Source organism: Crocodylus siamensis, chromosome 4, assembly GCF_052110815.1.
Source record: "Crocodylus siamensis isolate JL-2025a chromosome 4, ASM5211081v1, whole genome shotgun sequence".
Lineage (NCBI taxonomy): Eukaryota > Metazoa > Chordata > Crocodylia > Crocodylidae > Crocodylus > Crocodylus siamensis.
The window spans coordinates 238,942,412-238,963,383 of NC_143398.1; the positions used below are offsets into that span (position 1 = coordinate 238,942,412).

At 45.2% G+C, this 20,972-nt stretch overlaps 1 protein-coding gene across 3 annotated transcripts in view; it reads right to left on the minus strand.

The window, feature by feature from the left end:
- Positions 1-20,972, minus strand: part of PDIA5 (protein disulfide isomerase family A member 5) — a 192,202-nt gene that overhangs the window by 36,123 nt on the left and 135,107 nt on the right. For all 3 annotated transcript variants that reach the window (XM_090046002.1, XM_090046003.1, XM_090046000.1), the window contains 3 exons: positions 14,037-14,107; positions 12,589-12,752; positions 5,436-5,566 (listed from right to left, as the gene is read on the minus strand). In XM_090046002.1, the coding sequence (XP_089902128.1) occupies positions 5,436-5,566; positions 12,589-12,752; positions 14,037-14,107 (366 nt within the window). The remainder of the gene's footprint in view (positions 1-5,435; positions 5,567-12,588; positions 12,753-14,036; positions 14,108-20,972) is intronic.

Genomic DNA, 20,972 nt, shown 5'->3' on the forward strand with positions numbered 1-20,972 from the left:
GAATCAAGCCAAAAGGGACTTTGTTCCTACCACATTCCCGGTGGACCCTTGATGTGCACATAACCATGTGCAAATCCTTTCCCCCACCCCACACACTATATTTCACCCCCAGTCCCCGAGTGAAGAAACCTTTCATTGCAAAATTTTGCTGAAATCAGCACCTTCCTACAAAAATTCACAAAGCTTATTTTTTTCCCCCCGGTAAAAATGATTCCATTGGAAAAGATTCCCTCGTTTCTACTTATGGTTCACTCTCGCTCAATTCACTCCAAATTACATGGCAGAAACTTCCCCTATTGAAATGATGCTTTATTTACTGCAATTTGTCTGCCCTTTGTGGCTCTGACAGCTAATCAACAACTGATTTTTGTTTTGCACAGTTTTCTATGCAACAGAAGCAGCGCTAATAAGTGTTGGTAGACCCAACTGTCTGCTGAAGAGACATGCAGCTCACTGCCTGGCAGCACAACACGGCTCTGAGTGGGACTCAATTAGTTCCTGACTGAAATGTCAGGTAAAACCTAGTTACTGCCCTGGCTATGCAGTGGGTGATTTTCTTCCCCCAAGCCAATAATGAGCTAACAGCTCAGTATAATTCAGTGCTCATGGCACTGCCAGAAGTGCCTCTTTGCACATGAAATATGAAGCCAAGACGTTTGTCACTCAGTGCACAATCTGAAGTCAATGGGAGCCTTTCTTTCCATTGACGTCTTTGAGTTCAAAGTTATTAAAAGGTCCTACATTACTTTTTTCCTAAGGTGTTGAGCCTCAGTGGCATGGCCAAATTCAAAATGGCACCTACTTGCTTCCTACTTAGATTCCCGTTGCTCATTCAGCCGGACACAGCAGTCTTCCTTTCCTTTCTTAAACCACTGAAACGTCGCTATGTGCTATTAAAACACTGCTGCTTTCCATCTCAAGAGATGGCTGTATTTCAGCAGAGCAAAGGGTCTCTTATGCACATTAAATGCTTTGGGTTGAAAGGTACTATATACAAATGTAAGATATTCATTTAATAGGAATAAAGAGGATAGAAATCAACGTGGCCTTTGCCTAAAGGTTTGTTACTTTAACTGAAGGCTGTAGAAAGGTCAGACCACTCAATCCACTGTTTTAAATTCAAAGTCTAAATAGAAGAGGTTTGTAGTTTGTGCAAAAGATTAAAAAAAAAAAAAAAACAACCAACCCTCTGATGGAGCACTCACTGAATAGAGTAACACACAGCAGGGCTGCACTGACCTGGGATGTGGATCTGAATAGAGAACAGAAATTATTTGATCTAATGAGGCCCGGCAATTTTACCAGTGCTCCTTCTGCACTAAAATAAGCAAGTTAGCACTAATTGGCAAGCATAAGCACCAAGAGGTCCCACGACTGAGAAAGTTGTAAACAAAAGTTAATCTATCAAATTTAGCAGAAGGCACATTATCTGTTCAGAAAAGCAGCCGAGTCCGTACAGGATGATTTGTACTGTTCTGTTTTCCTTAATAATTATTTCATTGCACCCAGAGACTTAAAATATTCAATCATTTCCTGCCACGCCTGATCAAGAACAGGCTGGCTGAATGTACGTATGTACGTGTATTTATGTATCACGAGGCCTGCGCATAACCACAAACTTTGACGTTTAATGAGAATAAATCTGATGCCAACAGAACACAGCAAGCCCTAAACTTGGGGGACTGCAAAGGCAATGATGCTCTTAATGAGGAATCAGACAAAGCCCTGTGATTGATCTGCTTTCCAAACACCCATCTATCCTACCCACAGACAGACCGGGGTATCGTTTGGCTCAAAGCGGGTTGTTAGAATTGCAGAAAATGGATCTCAGGAGCATCTGAAAACTCATCTCGTCCATTCCTTGCCTCATGGCCAAATCAACTAATCATAAAACATCCCTGACAGATTTTTTTTTGGTCTAACCTGCTCTTAAAACCTCCAGCCAAGGAGCTTCTACAACTTCTGTAGGTAACCTGTGCTAGGGCTGACCTCTCCTTACAGTTAGAAACCTTTTCTTAATGTCTAACACAGGAGTGGTAAATCTATGGCTAACAAGCTGAATCCTGCCTATGGAGCCCTGTCCTCTGCCCTGAGGGTACCCCAGAGGGGCCAGGGATTCAGGGTAGGTAGACAGGAGTAGGACTCGCTGCCACAATCCAGGTGCATTGCCCACTGGGGATGCGTGTTGCCAGTGGGGTGGAGGGGGGAGCAGGGAGAGAGAAGGGGGAGCAATAGCTGTGTTGGCCCCTGTGTCTACTGCCCCTTGCCTCGATGCCACTGCATCCAGATCTGGAGGCTGGGCGGGTTTGACACCCCGGATCTAGCCTAAACTTCCCATTGCAATCAAAGTCCATTACTTTTTGTCCTGCCTTCCAATGGGACATGGTAAACAGTTGATAACTTTCCTCTCTGCAATCATATTTTACATATTTGAAGACCATGACACCTCATTGCCCCCCAGTCTATTCTCTGGACTACATGTTTCAAGAATAGGTAGGGACCTACCAAAATCAAGGAGGCAGGTGGCCAATTTTGCGGGCTGATTGTGGGGCCAGCCACCATTTTCACGGTCTTACTGCGGCACCCCTACCTCCCGCCATGCCGCTGATAGGCCAAGAGGGTTGTAGTCCTACCTCTTGTTGCTAACTGGCCAAGGGCTGTCTGTCATGCGGCCCCACCCCTCGCTGCTGATTGGCCAAGAGGGCAGGGCCAGCGCTCTCAGCCAATTAGTGGCAAGGGGCAGGAGGAGATGGTGCCACCTTGGTGCTGGCAGCTCCCCTTCCCTTCATCCAGAGGGCTTTGGGGCTGGGCTGTAGTGGCCACAAGGGCCACTGGCTCCCACTGGGGATCCATCATTTTATTTTTAGTAAAGTGTTTTTTTTTCCCTATTTCACGGATTTCATGGACAACGGAAATTTTGTGGTTTTTGCAAAATTGACGAAATCGCATATTGAGTAGGCCCCTAAGAACAGGTTTAACAAGGAATTCAGATGTGCAGAATAGCAGAGAATCAGGCCAACTCCATTCCAGTGGCCCATTAATACATGTAGAGACAGGCTATGACAACCTTGATAACCTGACTCTCAAAGATAGTAACTTGGCTCCATGACCTTTGCATCCCTACACAATCCTATCAACTTAGTGGAATTCCGCATGGGGGAAGGTACTATTCAATGAGGAAGGGTTTCACAGTTTAGCTGTCACAGAGAAGACACATGCATGTGACCATAGGAGCTGGGGATTAATAAACTGCATAATATCTAATGAAGTTCAACATTTAAATGGTATTTAAGATTTAGTGCCACTCCTTCCTCCCCTTCTCCCAACATGCAAAGTAAGAGAAGCAATTTAAAAATGCTCTTGGAAGGTTGGAGAAATTAAAAATAATTTTTAAAAAAGTTCTCTCTCCTTCATAGAAAGTAGTTCATAATGGAAATATAAGGTAAAGCAAACTAGCTGGACAATACTTTACTCACACTATTTAATGTATCGTTTAAAAGTTCCATTCTTACCCAATTGGGTTCTGTGAATCAGAAATTCCTGGCACAGAAGCAATTTTTAGTCAATGGGTGGTGGGAACCAGAGCTGCCTAAAGGATTAAGGCCTTTCCACTTTCTTTTACAGCCTTCCAGGAATTCCCTTGTGAATTCCACCCCTCACCATCTCTCTGCATCCCATATCCAGCACAGCTTTGTGGGAGCCCAGATTGCATTCATGTTTCAGTCTCGGACAGAAAAGCAAAATAAGGAGCTGCCTGATTAAACATTAAGGGTCTGGCAAAAAAGGCCTTCAGTATGGTGGGAACAAGTCTGATACTGTCCATAAGTTAGTAATTGCTTATCTAAATGTTCTCAATTAAATTGCAAGATGGTCATCTGACAGCACAATATTTTACATGCAAGTTTGGAGGCTGAATCTGGCTCCTTTTTAAAAAAAGAAGGAAAAAAAAGACTATAAATATCAAACAGACATTACACAGATACATTCTTTTCCAGGTCAAATTAAAAAAAAAAAAGTTTAGAGTCTATGTGGTGTCCAGACCTCTCCAGAACAATACTGAAAACAGAAAAGATGAATTTGCTGACTTAAACAACACAAACGGCACAATGAAAATCAGGAAGACAGATGAGGCACACTCTTGGCTGGAACTGACTGTATTTGAAAACAAAACAAAACAATATACTCAAATCTAAGACAACTCTGAATTCAAGACAAAGACAACTGTCCCCCCCCCATTAGATTCTATACATAGAAAATTTAGAATTTTGTTATAATTTTCCACATATATAATCTAATTATTGGAGGGTCGTCTTGAATTCATCTCTCCCACTGCTGCAGGGGAGCAGGCAGTTCTGAGGCAGGTGGTGTGGGGAGGTCAAAACACTTTGCCCGCTGCTTGTGCCTGTCCCCATGTTACCTCTGCCCCCTGCCTGGTCCCCACAACCTCTGTTCCCCCTTCACCTCAGCCTCTGCACTGCCCCCCACCTTAACCTTACTTAGCATCAGCAGGCTCCATCTAGCATGGCCCTAGCCTAGCCCAGTCTGGCCCCCATAGCACCTGTGCAGGCCGCATGCTACTGCCACAGGGCTGGGCTGGGGCTGTGCTCAGTGCCCAAGGCTGCAGAGTGCATGGAGCAAAAATAAGGGGACGAGGGAGAGGGGCAGGCAGGGGAACAGAGGCAGCCTCCTGGGTGCCATGTAACCCACCAGATTGGGTCTGCTCCCGCCTGCAGGCTGACCTGCAGCCTGCTGAAGCAACTTGTGCTCTACCCCAATACAGTAACATTAAAATAGTTGGAGAAATCAGCTTTGCCCCAAACCACCTTCTTACAGAGGGTCTAATGGAAAGATTCCCACTGTCATCAAAAGAAGCTGACTCGCTAATGTAAATGAGGTAATCTGGTGATGCAGTTGCTATACTCATGCACATGTGGATTCAAATACAAATTTGTTACTGGAAAGGTCCCATCACAATTTGGCTTGGACTATAAGGGACTAATTTCTCTTGTAGTACTCTACTGATATAACTGGAATAAAAATGGCAAATAGGCTGGAGTGATTCATTAGCAAACCAGGTCTTCTGTGTCTACTGCTATACTGTAATGGATAACATTTTTTAATGCAGGCCAGAAGATGAAACCAAGGAAAATAAAATTCACTTCTTTTATCCATCTGCCTCCTTTAGGGTCTGTGGTAGCTCAGTAGCCTTTTAGATTAAAACCTGTTGATTTTTTTTCTCCTCCATACAGATGCACAAAATAAGTTAGAGATGGTCTCAAAACAGCTAAGCAGGTTTTAACTTTGACAAGGCCAGGGTGTTCAGGTCTGGATGTTTGTTTTAAAGAGCAGCTCTAAAAGCACATCTATTCAGAAAAGTACACAGAAATACAATGCAGGCACACAAAAACTGTATGGCAAGAGAAACATCTACTCACATGGGGCATAGAACATGACAAGGGCATGCTTCTTCTTCTTCAAAGATTCCCTGAAGTCTTCTCCCACAAGGTGGATAACACTTGTTTGCTTTTCTTCCCAAGCTGGTTCAGGCGGAGGAGGTGCTTGAGGACTGAAGAAAAAGAAGAGCAATGGATCATCCATTATAAGCCCATCGTGCTCCCGCACCCCAAAGCCCCCCAGCAGCCCGCAGCAGCTGCAGAGCAACCCGCCGACCCCCAGCACAGCCGGAGGTAAGCGGGGCCCATGGTGAGACGGGACTAGTGTAGCTCAGCTGCGAGGAGGCAGCTGAGAGGAGCCAAGCAGAGTCTCACCCTGCCCCAGCTCCTACTTGGCCCAGCCCTCCAGGGAGCCACGTGACCAGAGCCTCATGGACAGGACATGCAAACAGGCGCGCTTCTGGGCCCGGCGCGTGAGTTAGCATGGGAATTTGCACAGGAGGGCGAGCAGGAGGGCCCGAGGCTCTGCCAGCGAGCCCTAGGGAGGATAGTCCCACCAGCAGCCAGACTACCAGCGGCACAATGAGGATGGGCACACACCACACCCCAAGGATCCCCCTGGAGTCTGAGGCCTCCCCCCGGGCCCTCGGAGACCTCCCCCCGATGGAACCCGTGGCTCCGGGCTCCACGCATGCGGAGCCCCTGGCTCTTGGCTGCAGGGGCTGCCTGGCACGTATCCAGGCACATGGCCACCTCCCCTTGCAGGGTCTGCTCCACTTTGGAGTCTCTGGGGCACGGTCCATCAGGGATGGCGAGCAGGAGATCGACTCCTACTGCCAGGCCCTTCATCGGAGGCAGAGGGTAGACCAAGGTCACTTCCCAGGACAAGGGAGGACTCTGGGATCCCCTGTTCTGTCCAGCCAGGGGGCTGGACCAAGGTGGTGAACAGCTCCAAGGCCCGCTGCACCAAGGTCCCCTCCCCTCTGGGCCTTTGCGACAGGTACGAACCTCTTGCACCCCAGTAAAGCCTGCAGAGCTGCCAGCTCTGCAGGCAACGGACACTCACCCACAGCTACCGTCCCTGCTCTCCCTAAGGCCACTCGTAGAGTGGCCGTCGTAGGAGACTCTTTCCTGAGGGCGTGATCTGCCGCCCTGACCCCTTAGCCCGGGAGGTCTGCTGCTTCCCAGGAGCCCATACCTGGGACATGGCCGAGAGGATCCCTAAACTAATCTGGCCCACCGACCACTACCTTATGCTCCTTATCCATGTGGGTACGAATGACATGGCTCGGAGCAATCCCAGCTGGGTCATCAGATGCTACAGGGCTTTGGGAGCGGGGCTTAAGGGGTTGGGGGCACAGGTGGTGTCTTCCTCGATCCTCCCGGTTTCAGCCTATGGGCTGAGGAGGGAGAGGAGGGTCAAGGTAGTCAACTGCGGCACTGGGGTCATCGTGAAGGCTTTGGCTTCCATGATCAGAGTCCACTCTTTGGCGAGAGAGGCAGTGGTCAGCTGGGGAGAGACAGCCTCCACCTCACTGCGCTGCAGAGGAGACTCTTCTCAGCCAGACTAGCTGACCTGCTCAATAGGGCTTTAAACTAAGCCCGCTGGGGGATGGGGGGATTACCACCACTGCAAGCCCACTGGGCAACCTTTGCAAATCAGGCAGGCCAAGGCATTCAAGGGAACCCGTCCCTACCCACAGATCATTCCAGGGCTAGGGAAAGGCAAGGGCCCCCAACGGGACACCAATGCCAGGAGCTTAGGAAATAAACAGGAAGAACTGGTCCTCCTGCTAAACAAGAATGACTACAATCTTATAGGGATAACGGAGACCTGGTGGGACTCCACCTATGACTGGGCCACAGGTATAGATGGCTATACCTTATACAGGTGAGATCATGTAGACAAAAGGGGTGGGGGTATACCTCTCTGTCAAGGACAGCTACATGTCCCTGCAAATTGACACTGGCACCAAGGGAAGACGACTGGAGTCCCTCTGGGTTAAAATACATGGGAAACATGGCACAGGGGACACCATGGTAGGAGTCTACTATAGACCTCCTAACCAGAAACAAAGAGCTGGACCAGGAATTCACCAGGGTACTGGCGGAGGCTGCATGCTCTCGGTGTATGGTTGTCATGGGAGACTTTAACTACCTGAACATCTCACGGGAAGAGCACTCGACCAAATCCGATTGGTCGTAAAGCTTCCTCGTGTGTGGATGAGCTCTACCTGACTCAACAAGTCTATGGGCTGACAAGATGTAAAGCATTGCTGGACCTGGTACTGGCCAAAGGGGATGATCTAGTCAGTGACCTAAGAACTGATGGAAAGCTGGGTGATCGTGACCACAAGCTGATCACCTTTACTATCCATCGCAGAGCTGGCAAGTCAGTCAGCAATGGAAAGCTGACTTTGCCAAGCTCAGGAGGCTCACTGTCGGGGCCCTAAGGGAGCATGACTTGCCAGGAAGAGGAGCCCAAGAGGAGTGGCTGCTCCTCAAGGGAGCGATCCTGACAGCACAAGGGACAGCCATCCCATCTTGGAGCAAGGGTAGCAAAAGGGCACAACAACCCTCTTGGCTCAGCAGGGAAACTGAAGACTTCCTACACCTCAAAAGAGACACTTATAAAGGCTGGAATTACCACCAAGCAGGAGTACTCAGCACTTGTCCGTACCTGCAGGGAGCAGATCAGGAAAGGCAAGGCTGCAACCAAGCTCCATGTGGCTTCACATATCAAGGATAATAAAAAGTCCTTTTTCAGATATGTAGGGAGTCAGAAAAAAGCAAGGGTAACACCGGAGCCCTGCTGAACCAAATGGGACAGCTCATAACTGACACCCAGGAAAAAGCCAACCTGCTTAATGGGTACTTCACGTTGGTCTTTCATCAGACCAACAGGACCGCCCAGCCTAGCATGATGCCAGATGGCCAGAGCGAGGGCGTATTTATACACAGCACTGGCGTAGATCTAGTAAAAGGAACACCATGGGAGGCTGGGCACTTTCAAGTCAGCTGGTCCTGATAGATTACATCCCAGGGTACTCAAGGAGCTGGCAGGTGTCATAGCCCAACCATTGGCAAAAATATTCGAAAACTCGTGGGACTCGGATGAAGCCCCTGAAGACTGGAAGAAGGCCAGTGTGATACCCATCTTCAAGACAGGGCGCAAAGTAGGTCCCAGGATTTCAGGCCAATTAGGTTGACCACAATCCCCGGTAAGATTCTGGAGAAAATTATCACGATGACCCTTCTTGCTAAGCTGGCTAATAGCAACATCCTGAGGGACAGCCAGCACAGGTTTGTCATGGGAAGGTGTTGCTCACCAATCTCATCTTCTTCTATGTCCAGGTGATGCGTCACCTGGTCAAGGGAGAAGACGAAGAGATTGACATCATATATCTGGACTTTAAAAAAAAAAAGCCTCTGATCTGGTGTCCCATGACCTCCTCATGGAAAAACTGGCCAACTGTGGCCTCGCTACACCACAGTCCAATGGCTCTGAGGTTGGACCCAGGGAGTAGTAGTTGATGGATGTGAATCATTACAGCGCTCCATGATCAGTGGTCTCCCTGAAGGCTCTGTCCTTGGACCGGTTCTCTTCAACATCTTTATCAACGATGCGGACATTGGTGTCAAAAGCGCACTGGTCAAGTTTGTCGATGACACTGAACTTTGGGGCATAGCATCCACACCTGAGGACAGGCTAGTGATCCAGGCTGACTTGGATAAACTTAGTAAGTGGGCGGATACAAACCTGATGACGTTCAATACCGATAAATGTAAGGTACTCCACCTCGGGGGGGGGGGAAAAACCCGCAGCATGCTTATAGGCTCGGCAGTGCTATGCTATGCACCACTGCTGAAAGAGACTTGGGGTCATGACTGACCACAAGATGAACATGAGCCACCAATCCAATGTCGCAGATGGTAAAGTAAACAAAACTCTAGCTTGCACCCATAGATGCTTCAAGTAAATCTCAGGATGTCATCTTCCCGCTGTACTCGGCCTTGGTGAGGCTGCAGCTGGAGTACTGCATCCAGTTTTGGGCTCCACAATTTAGGAAGGATGTCGAGAAGCTTGCAAGAGTCCAGAGGAGAGCCACACGCATGATCAGAGGGCAGGAGAACAGGCCTTATGAAGAGAGGCTGCAAGCCATGGGACACTTCAGCCTGGAAAAACACAGGCTCAGGGGGTACCTGGTAACTGCTTACAAGTACATCAGGGCTGTGCATCGGGATCTTGGAGAACGTCTGTTCATCAGAGCACCCCAAGGTAAAACAAGGATCAACGGTCATAAACTCCTCCCAGACCATTTTAGGCTGGACATAAAGCAAAACTTCTTTACTGTCCAAGCCCCCAAGACCTTGAATAGACTCCTCCCCGAAGTGGTGCAGACACCTACTCTGGACTCATTTAAGAAATGGTTTGCATGTGCGTCTTGCTGGGATCCTTTGACACTAGCTGACTTCATGCCCTTGGGGCAGGGGACTGGACTTGATGATCTTTAGGGTCCCTTCCAGCCCTAATGTCTATGAAATCTATGAAATCTGAATATTTTTAGAAGTGTATGAAGAGTAACTCAGTCATTACTGATCTGAGGAATCAGCAGGAAAGTTTCTCTAAAGGGCAAGACTGTGGCTTGCATTTCCAGCACCAGACAGTTAATTTCTGTGGGTCGGTAAAATAAACAACATAAGCAATTCTGCCCAATGGTATAAGTAGGACTGGTACAACATGGAAGAGTTATTTTAGCAAAGAGCCAACAGAATGGACTTTATGTCTTGAGCTGCAGTGTCTAAAGGTATGCATACAGAGCTGGCAGAATCAGAAGGGGTTGACAGAGAACAACCCACCCATAAAAGCCTTTGTAGCAGGGTATTGTCAGAAGAAAAACTTTTGTCAAGTATTTCAAGAGCAGATCATAAAATACAAAGTCTGCCACTCAAACCAGGGCACAATATATCACACTGCTCCATTTAAGAGGGTGGACAGTAATCAAACTACTTTTTTTTTCTTTTTTTTTTTTTTTTGTAAAGAGGCTGATTTCAAATGTGACTTTACTTCTGAATAGAATGCAGCAACCCTGTACAGGTAGAACTACACTAGAAATCTCCTGTTATTCACCAGCTCACGGTCTTGTCTCCGACTCATTAAATTCATTCCTGCTGTATTTTAAATAAGTGATTGCTTATATAAATCAGAGTGGAACCACAGCATAAAGACCTTCATGTGTAGTCTTAGTCATATATTACAATTGTCTGCACGTCCTGTCATTTTGAATGACACCATTTTGAGGAGTACTGGGTATAGGAAAACAGAGAAAATTCTGATTTTTAATTGCATCCAAGGTCATCTGCCAGACAACTCCATATTTCTGTCCATACTGATTGACCAGTTGCTAGCAAAAGGAATCAGGATGTCAGGCACTCTTGATGCAAGCTGACAAAGGGTATTGTCTATGCTACAATCCAGAAGTGCTTCTGCACCTCCTGCAAACATGTCAAAGCTGCTTTAGACCAGTTAGCCCAGGTAACAATAACAATGTGGCTGCAATGGCATGGGCTGCAGCTACTGAGCAGTTACCAAGGATACTGGATGGGTTTGTGCAGATTGAGCTGAAACCAGTGTGTTGTGACCAGCGTCCTGCACATATCCAAGCTACCCAGATTAAAGCTTGTTCTGGTACTTCTATGCAGGCTGCAAGCATATGTCTAGACTGCAGTAGAGGCATCTTTACATAGATTTCAGAGGAGCTACGACTACCTACATCAGCTAAGGATCTGGGTTCTATTTCTGGCTCTGGTTGGGAGAAGGTCTAATGGCTAGAGCTGGGATCCCATATTTTTCATAGAGTCACCCACTTATGGTATGACCCTGAGTAACTGAGGGGTGGAGAGATGGCGATTTATCCAAGCGTAAACTATGTACAGTGTTTACCTCCATCTTGGAAAGGCATTGTAAGGGCAAATTAAGTACATGATTTAAAGCCCTTGGAGACATTGGAAAGGCATTGTAAGGGCAAATTAAGTACATGATTTAAAGCCCTCGGAGACATTCAGGGTGCCTGTACACGAGCACGGAGGCTGCTCTGATGCACTGCAATTACAGCACGTTGGAGCAGACTCAATTAACTGAGTCTGCTAGAGCACAGCAATTACTGCACACCAGCACCCTCCCATGTCTTGAGCATCAGCATCCCTAGGGGCACGTGAAACAGAGCTCATTGAACGAACTTTAATTCAAGTGCCCCCACCACCACTTTGAAGTACGGGGATGCTGATACATAATACTATGTAGGCACTTTAATTAGAGAGGCTCTAAAAGCCTCTCTAAGCACCCCCCCACCCCCGAGCACATGTAAAAGTGCCCTCAGATACAAGACAACACAAATACAAATTATCACACAAACTATCCTGTTAAAAAAAGGCAAGGTTATATGCCCCGTACCAATATATGGTTAGAGCTCAACAACTTCCAAAAATTGAAATAAAGCAGGTACAAACTTTTTATTTATTTATTTTTTTAACTGTTGAATAATACAAACGTGGTAAATCCAGCAGTTTTGAGCAAACAAATTCAAAACTGAAAAAAAACAATTGTATACGTTTGTTCCAAAAGAGAAAATAAAAAGGACAATTACTACAGCAATTGTTCCCTCCTGGAACAGAATTCTTTTCTACAGACATTAAACTCAAATCTGCATATTCTAATGCATTCCCTGTGAAAGGATGTCACGATGAATTGAATTGGGCAAAGATGATTTATAGCGATTGAAAGAAAGGGAAACAGAACAAAGAAGTGCAAACTACAACAATTTCACTTCTAAAAGGAAACTATTGCCTCACCTCAGGAAGATGTAACAAATTTTATCCTATTTATTTCTGAAGCTCCTGGTATTCTCTCAGGAGAGAAGCTTAGGATATACTTAAAAATATTTATTTTAGGAAAGACTTACCAGGACAAGCATTAAAACAAACCCACAGCAAATAAAGGATTTTGTGCATTAAAACCCATAATTAGCATGCATGTTTGTGTGGGCTTTGATACTGGCATTCAATTTTCTTTCTGTTAGCAAGGGATTTAAGTGGGAGATGAAGCTAGGCTGGTGATTTGCTTCTTCATAAAAGCAATCTCCAGTGGCCATTAGCCAAAAATCTGGATGCAAATCTCAGATTCTTAGAAACTTACTTTAGTAGCCAGTCAATGATCTTCTTCTTGGTTCTGAGCTGTGGCAGAGTATATTTCTCTTCTCCATCCTTATAATACTTCAATGTGGGAAACCCTGAGATGTGAAATCTTTCAGCCAGTGCCTTGTTGGCGGTAGCATCTACTGCTGCAAGGACACCTGGACTCTAAAATACAAAGAGACTAACTAAGTCATGATGATAGACACAGCTTTTGCCAGGAGACAATACACATTCAGATACAGTCACTCTCAGCCCTCTATGTGCAAACTAGGCCTATACAGCAAAGCACAGTTGGTCCTATGGATTGGCATACAGGGATGAATATTTTACCAAGTCATCAAGTTAAAATATTGAAGACCCTCCAGTTCATTAAAGGATGAATCCCAACACTCAGCTTTGGCAGTCTGGCTGGACATTAGCCATATATGTTGGGGAAGGAGACAAAATGGGAAGAAATACCATTCCAGGACAAGCAGGTACGTAACTAATAACACTGGGTCAACCCAAGGGCTTGAAGAGACCATCCAGGGCACTCCACCATGTGTCTTAGCCCTAGGAGGAGGACTAGAGGCTTCTACATCAGCCAGTCCTCTGGCCTGTCTTGACCTGTCCATGCAATGCCATTGACGGACCCCTACAGAGGAAGGGCATCCATTTCATAGCATCACATCTGTAAGGTCCAGATTCCAACTGTTTGGACACATCTGGTCTCAACGACTACCAATGGTCAGGTTTTTTCCCCAAGTGTGAAATGTGAGAGATTTAACCACTCTGTAGAGGCACTGGGGCAGAGAGGCAAACACATCTCACTATGGCACCAAAGCCATGAGTTTAAACCCATTTTGGACTTAGTTGACGGTAGCCCCAAACACAGTAACCCAGCTGTCAATGGGTCATTCATGAAGGGGAGTCAACAGTGGATGCTGATTCAATCGGCACTGTTGTAGAAAACAGCAATGACTATTCTCTCATTAAACATGCTGACGTTCATGAGGAACAACTGTGTTGAACTCAGTGTGACATTAGTCTAAAACCAACGTACACAGAAGGAAGAACAAGCCCGTTAGACTTTTAAATCTACTTCATAAATAAAAGCCCATGTTTGTTTAACATCTGCATTTCACATGAGGCCTGTAATTAATAGGAAAGAAAAACTTTTCCACTTTGTATTTGGGTTTGATCACATTATGTATAAGTAAGGGCCTACAGCGGAATACATCAACACTGCGATTTTGTTTTCACTTAAGACAGAATGTTCTTTCTAAGACTTTGGCAGGGCTCACGCATTGCCGATGAGACTGTGCTTTGCAAACACATCTCGGAGGGCCTAGTGGGAGGATGAGAACAGCTAAAACTGGTGTAGGGGGGAAAGGAAAGTAATTCTTATTACTTCAGTCATTTATTAATCATTATTTGAAAAGTGAGGGGAAGGACAAAAGATTAGCTTACGTCATTGGCTACATGGAGGGACTCTGCAGCCTTCTCATATTCTGGTTTCATTTTCTTACAGTGCCCACACCCTGCCAGAAAAAAGAAAAAAATTAAACAATCCATCATACAATGGTGTTGTCCATTATGCTCCCTGAGCAGGGCCTCACGGCGATTATGTAAAGACCCATCCAGCCATTACTGAGATCCAGGACCAAGGGTAAACACCCAGTATATTTCAGAACATATTGTACTTCATTTACTTGTACCAATGCTAGTAAGTTTTAGGATCATTTCCATAAAAGTAATGACAGTTTAACACGCGGTGAAAGAATGCAACATGTAGCATCTTGTTCTTTTCCAAAATCCTACGAAGACTATATAGGTAGCATCTTTCAAGACACTGCTTTACAGTACACTCTTTGTCAAGTCACTTAGCCTGACTTAATTCAAATCCTAAATCCTTAGCTACACAAAGAAAACATACATCCAGGTTGGCTTATGCCAACAGCAGTCTTTAGTCATTTAAACTTCAATTTGACTGTACTGATATAAGTCCTACTTTATACCGGTGCAGCCTGTTTATAATGGGGATTTGCACTGACATAAAACATACCAATGCATATGCTTTTACATTGGCAAAGCCTGTAAAATGGAGGTGTTAGTGTGCCACCTGTGCGAAGATCTTCAAGACTTATGTCTAAAAAACATAATTTAGGCATAAAATTACATTACAGTAATGAGATAAAATGGCCACCTTATGCACGGACGATAAAACTAACTTTCTAAAGCTGCTTTCTTCCTCTACAAGCTTTTCCAAAGCTTCCAGGCAGACTAAGATCTTCAAAACTGAAGTAGGTAGGTACCCTGCCACGACATAAGACCTAGGTCTGAACGGCTACGGTGCAAGTTGTTGATGGGACTCACTTCCCCTCATGCAACTCTCTCCATTCCTCCCAAGACATGCCAACACAGATGAGGTTCCCTCTGGCCTAACAAAAAGGAGAACAGGAGACGCCCAGCCATCAGTTATGGATGAAGAGCTTGAAAGAGTAGGAAGTAATTTCTTTAAATGGCCATCTATACTAAAGGCCCTGTCAGACGCTGCTAAGTGAACTGTGCCGTTAACAGGACACATTGCATCTAGCTATTGATTTCTGGAAAAGTCCTGACAGGCACTTTCCTGCTGGACCAAGTCAGTCCTGTTTTCCCCCTCCTGGACTTGTTGTGGGAATATGTAAAGGCCCAGGCTTTGAAAACCATGAAAGCCAAGGCAGACGTCCACTTCCGCTCTACTACAGCAGTTTCTAAGTTCGGTCAGGAGCGGCATTAGGGTGCTGTCAACAGGGACACAGAGCCTAAGCAGAACAAAAAGTACCACTCGAACTCACTGCAGGGAAGAACAGAGTCAGAGCAGCCATGGACCAAGCTTGGGCTTGGTTTTAAAAACCACAGTTGGATAACCCTGGTTTGACCTCTCTCTAGAGGTCAAGAGCCCTGTTTCCAGCCGTTCCTCTTGCAGCCCAGCAAGAGGAGGGTCTAGTACGATGCATTATGGTGCACCTTGTACACAACAAGCAGGGATTTATGGTGTACAACTCCAGCTGCTACAGCTGACACCCTCTGGGTGCAATCCTGGCTGCAGCTGGAAGGCAGTAGAGGCATAACCAAGCTGGTTTTGAACAAAATCAACCTTAGGTGCCAGTTGCGATTTACAGGCTGCAGTAAGGAGCTCAGAGCAAGCTGCAAAATCTGCCTGAAAAGAATAACCGAGTTGCAGCAGCTGGACAGCTACCGGTTCCTGAATTAGACAGTTTGATAACTAGCTTGGATGAGTCTACGTTGCACTGCAGACAGAGCCACAACTGAAGTCCACGCTGTAAAAATGCCCCATGGTATCAATTACACAGCACTGGCTGCAGTGACTTACATCCTCCATGTGAAAAAATACAAGTGCGTTTTTAAAGCCATAAATATGGACGAACCAGGTGGTTTTGAGAATGCAGGGAAAGCTATAAAGGAGAGATTTTGCAGTCAGAGAACGTGAGAGCACAGAACTTGGAGCCTGACATGACAGGTAAGAGGTGAAATCCTATTCACAGGCTAGAAAAGCCCGAGAAAGAGTTACTGTCTCAGCACTGCTTGTCCTGTTTTTAAGAGTATGCAAAAAGCCAGCAAAATGATTTATTTGCCACCCACAGAAATCTTGCAGTCGCATGGCTTTCTGGAAGGGACTGACAGTTCCCACTGACATCTGCTTGACTTGATTTATTTCCCCTTTTTGGAGCTGAGAACTTTATTTACAGGTGGAGATTCCACAGAATGAATAAAGAGCACTGCGCACCACGGCTGAGACCACTTGGGAGCTGAACTCAGCAGCCTGAAGTACCCCGACCCCTCCCAGGTCACATACAGAGCAGTACAGTATTCCTTCACCACGGCCTGGAAGCTACATCTGAATTAATCTCGGGTGGCAAAAATCTTAAAAGCCATCACTTAAAAGTCCCTTCCAGCTCCTAATATCTATGAAACTTTCCCCAAAACAGACAAGTTACTCTGCCCAGCTTTATGGGGACTTTTCCATTCCCTTTCACTGCTTGGTACTGCTGTCTCCCTTCAGTTGAGATTAAGTTAAGCAGCTGTCAACCCTGCAGATGAAATCTCCTGGGGTCACTTATCCTACTTTTCCCTATTCTTGTCAGAATCATCATGACATTCATACGGGCAATGAGAAAGCCATTTAAATGAATTCCAAGCTCACGGTCTTTTCTTTGACTGCCATGTTATGCTGCTCAGCACAGCTTATATCCCCCAGTACCAAGCTCTTCTAGTTTTAGACATTTCTTAGATATAAAACAAATGGGAAAAATAGTAACAATTCTACAAGATGCCCTTAACCCAGATGCCACAATGTGCTGTGTAAGGTCTGCTGGGATTACAGAAGGAAGCCCTTAGGTTTTGCAGCAAACACCTTTGATGTTCATTCTTAGAAGATGCATTTCTGTGTTAAGTGTATATTGACATAGGGATCCATTAGGAGCAAAAATACTAAGGAAGAAAATTGACCTCTCCAGTCCCAGAAGAGGAAGAGAAAAGTCAAGAACAACCCTAAGGATGCTCTGCTGCCTGCCTGCCGTATGGACTGACGTCAGCTCCTTCACTCTAGATGGGACCAGGATCTTGGGAGATACTGGGGAATAAGGACTCCTGGAGTTTTGTTCTCTCACTGCAGGATGAGGAAACCCTGCCGCTGAAAATAACAATGAGAATTAATCTTACCCTGCAATGGGAAAACTAGACCTGAAAAATAATCCTTGGTACCTCACAGGGGTAATCTATGTAGGTGGCTTTGCCTGGCTATAAAATGGGCATCCTACCTCATTCACTGAGTCTAAATCCTTCAAGCTGCACAAAAGGAAAGGCAGAATGCACATATTCACAATCACAGAGAAAAGAGGGAGAGAGATCTATACTCTTAAAGATCAAAATCCTGAAGTGTGAAATGTGGTGTAAAACAAGTCCTTGCTAATTGTTTTAAAATAGCTGCATGAATGAAGCGAGAGCACCCATTTCCCATTTTATTTATAACTGATGTTCTTGTTCGCTCCAAGTAACCATGCGAATAAATAAATTCTCCCTTTGATGCAGTGGCTGTTAATCAGGAGTCACAAATTTCAATTACATGCCCATGACTAGGGCCATTCAAAGTTTTCTGACTCATTTCAGAGCAGGAAAAGCAAGGGGATCTGGGCATCAGTCACTCGACACAGCAGACTGAAGCCCTGCAAGTCAGGCAGGAGTAACTCAGCATGTCCAACTACGTACAGTTGAGAGAATTATCTACTATAAAAAAAACAACAAAAAACAGTCGGATGACAGTAGTTTGGGAGGCCAACAGCACACTGAAAAGGAAAGGTTAAAAAAAAGACCCTGTTATCAGTCAGCAATTGAGTATTTCCATTCGACTGTCCCTCTGGTCCAGTCTAGGTCACCACAGTTTTCACAAGGAAACAAAGAAAATGGACAAGAAGCCCAGCAGATAAAGGAGGGAGCACTCATCGCAACGACCATCTGACATGCTGCAGCTTTATCACTAGCTGCAATTGAGGGCCACCTTTATAGGGGCCTAATCACCAATGTTTTCGCCTGTGACTGCACGCAGGACGGCCACTCCCCCAAGTGGGATGAAAGCACTTGGGTCTCAGGGGTTTGGTCTGCAGCTGGTATAAATCCATGCTTCTCTCAAAGTCAATAGAGCCATCCATGCCAGTTTACTCCAGTTGAGGATTTAGTCCCAGGAAGCAAAAGAGCATATTATTTCTGATTCATCACTGCATCATTCCAGTTTTCATACTAATAGAAATCCACTGAGACCAAGAAAGTTACACCCACATGCAGCTGGTGTTGCAGGGTGGTGACTCAGGTCCATAGTCGGTCCCGTTAAAATAAGAACGTAAGAGCACATAGGAATAAGAAATTCAAGAGCACAAAGCAGCCCACTGATTTCAGTGCATCCCATCCTACACAACTGTCCAGATTATTACAACCGTTCTTGTTTTCGAAGGAGAAGGAGCAGGTGAAAATAAGGGAGCACAGAATGCTTCGGCCACCACCGTTCCTGAATGAAGACTTCAGCCTAGAAATCTCATGCATGGAAATGATTTGTTCTGCCACCTGACTGGAGCGAACTTGTAATGCAAAATCCTAGTCACATATCAGTTGCAGGTTACCTGGTAGAACAATGTTGCTTTTAAAATAGAAAGTTAATTGCAAACACACTGTAGAGACAGCAACATTCATATTCTACAACTGCTACAGTTATCAAACGCATCTCCTGAGGCTCCAGTTTAAGAAGTGGACTAAAATGTTTTCCAACGGAAAAGACCCGAGGCATCTGCATTTTAGCCTTCAGCAATGGACTGCAAAGACCTAAGCCACAGAAGGGAATCCATTCAGTTTTATATTATTTTAGTCACCTCCCATGTCATTAACCACTGAAGAAAAACAGGCAATCCTGAACTCAGACCTTCAGAAGGTAGAAACAGATGCACTTCCAAGGAGAGTGCTCTGGCTCTGGTACTGATGGCTTTTGCTGTGCTCCCAAGTATTTGTGCTTGATATTTTCATCAGCCTTTTTAACCTCTGGGAGCCGTTTATGAAGCTGAGCCAACACAAGGGTCCATTTCCTCTGTGTCTGAAGTCCTGGCTGATGGACCCATAATTGGCTCTAAAAACACATTACAAGAAGTCTCAAAAAAAACAAAAATGCAGGGATTGATAATGGTTGATAGGGTTTCCCAGTCAACACTTCTATGATGTTCTGCAAGAACCAGGACATAACCGAATTAAACCACGAGACCAACAAGCTTTGGAAACAGATTTCCAGCTGGAACAGGGAAAATCAACACTTTTAAGATCTAAACTTGATCACAGAATCAGTTAGAAGTGACATCAAGCGCTATTGTCCAGAGATGCAAGATTCATTGGTCCTACACTATCCCAGATGGATCTCTCTCCATCCTCCTTCTGCAAACCTAGGAAGTGAAAGTGATAGCAAGAGACTATACAGGCAGTCCTCAGACTTAGGACACAATTGGTTCCTGAAAACCAAGTCTTAAGTCAAAATGTTGCAACTCTGAGCCAATTTTCTCATAAGAAACCATGTTCTAAATGGAGGATTGGTTCCTGAACCAAGGCCCCATACCGTCTTTTCACTAAAAATACCCCAAAATTTTGTACTCGATCAATTATAGATGAGTGATATAGCTACATTAATGTATTTATATTGTAAATAGCAATCGTATTGATTTGGAAGGACTTTGAGGTGAATTTACTGGACTTTTTGAAGGGCTCTTAGTTGGACTTTTTGAAGGGTTCTTGGCTGGAGGCTTCTCAGGAGTCCTGGCTGCAGGTATTTTCTGGTGTCTCGTCTGCTTTCTTAAAGAAAGTGTCCAAGGAAGTTTGGACAGACATTCTCCAGGGAGATGGGCAACACAGCGAACTTGTTTGCTGGCGTGGCATCGCATTGGATCAAGTGTTGTAAAGTCAAAACTGACGTCAAAGTTGAAACGCTGTCGATTTATGAATGTTGCAAGTGCAAAATGTTGTAACTCGAAACGTTGCAAGCTGACTTGCCCATCCCAAAGGACCATTCCAGGTCTTTGCTCCTAAACAGAACAACTTAAGTTACAACATAAGCACTGTATACACGTCCTGCAGAACTCGCTGCTCTTTACATTCTTGTTAAGCTCATTTAAGAGGCCTAAATAACACCTGCTGCTTGTCTTTTTTATATATCAATTAAAGTATGAATAATGGAATATACTAATTAGAATACAAATAATGATCTTAATTCAAGTCTCAAACCATAAACTTGATTACAAGAGGTCCTGTCCTGCACAATTAGTTACACTGATAGTGGTGACAGCAGTGGCATGACACGCCTTGTCCAGAAGGCAGGAAGGAGTGGGGAAAGGCCTTTAGCTTCTTACAAAAACTGTAGGTCTTTATCAAAGTGATAAGAAACTCAATATTATGACTCCCCCACACCCCCCATACATACATATCCTCCTATGTAGTACTTCCAAACCCTGTGGCCCAGGCAGATCAGAAGTGGGAAGCAAACCCAAGTCTCTTCCATAGTAATGCAATGCTTTAGCCAAAAGGAAATGCTTCCCCCCACAGTATTATATTTTGTTATTATTGATTTGTGACAACATATATGGCACCATTAAGATGACTCAAACACACACAAATTGTATTGCAGCCAATTGTTTTCAAAAGTTCTGCTGTGATGGATATATTTCTACCCCTAAAAACTTACAGCTGTGCCTACAGAGGACACGCCGCAAACCAATCATTATCCAGCAACTTGGTTGACGCCCAGGCAGTCTGTCTTACTGCAGTCCCTGGAATACAAATGGCTCTGTTTCTCTATGTCACTTATTTATTGTTTGC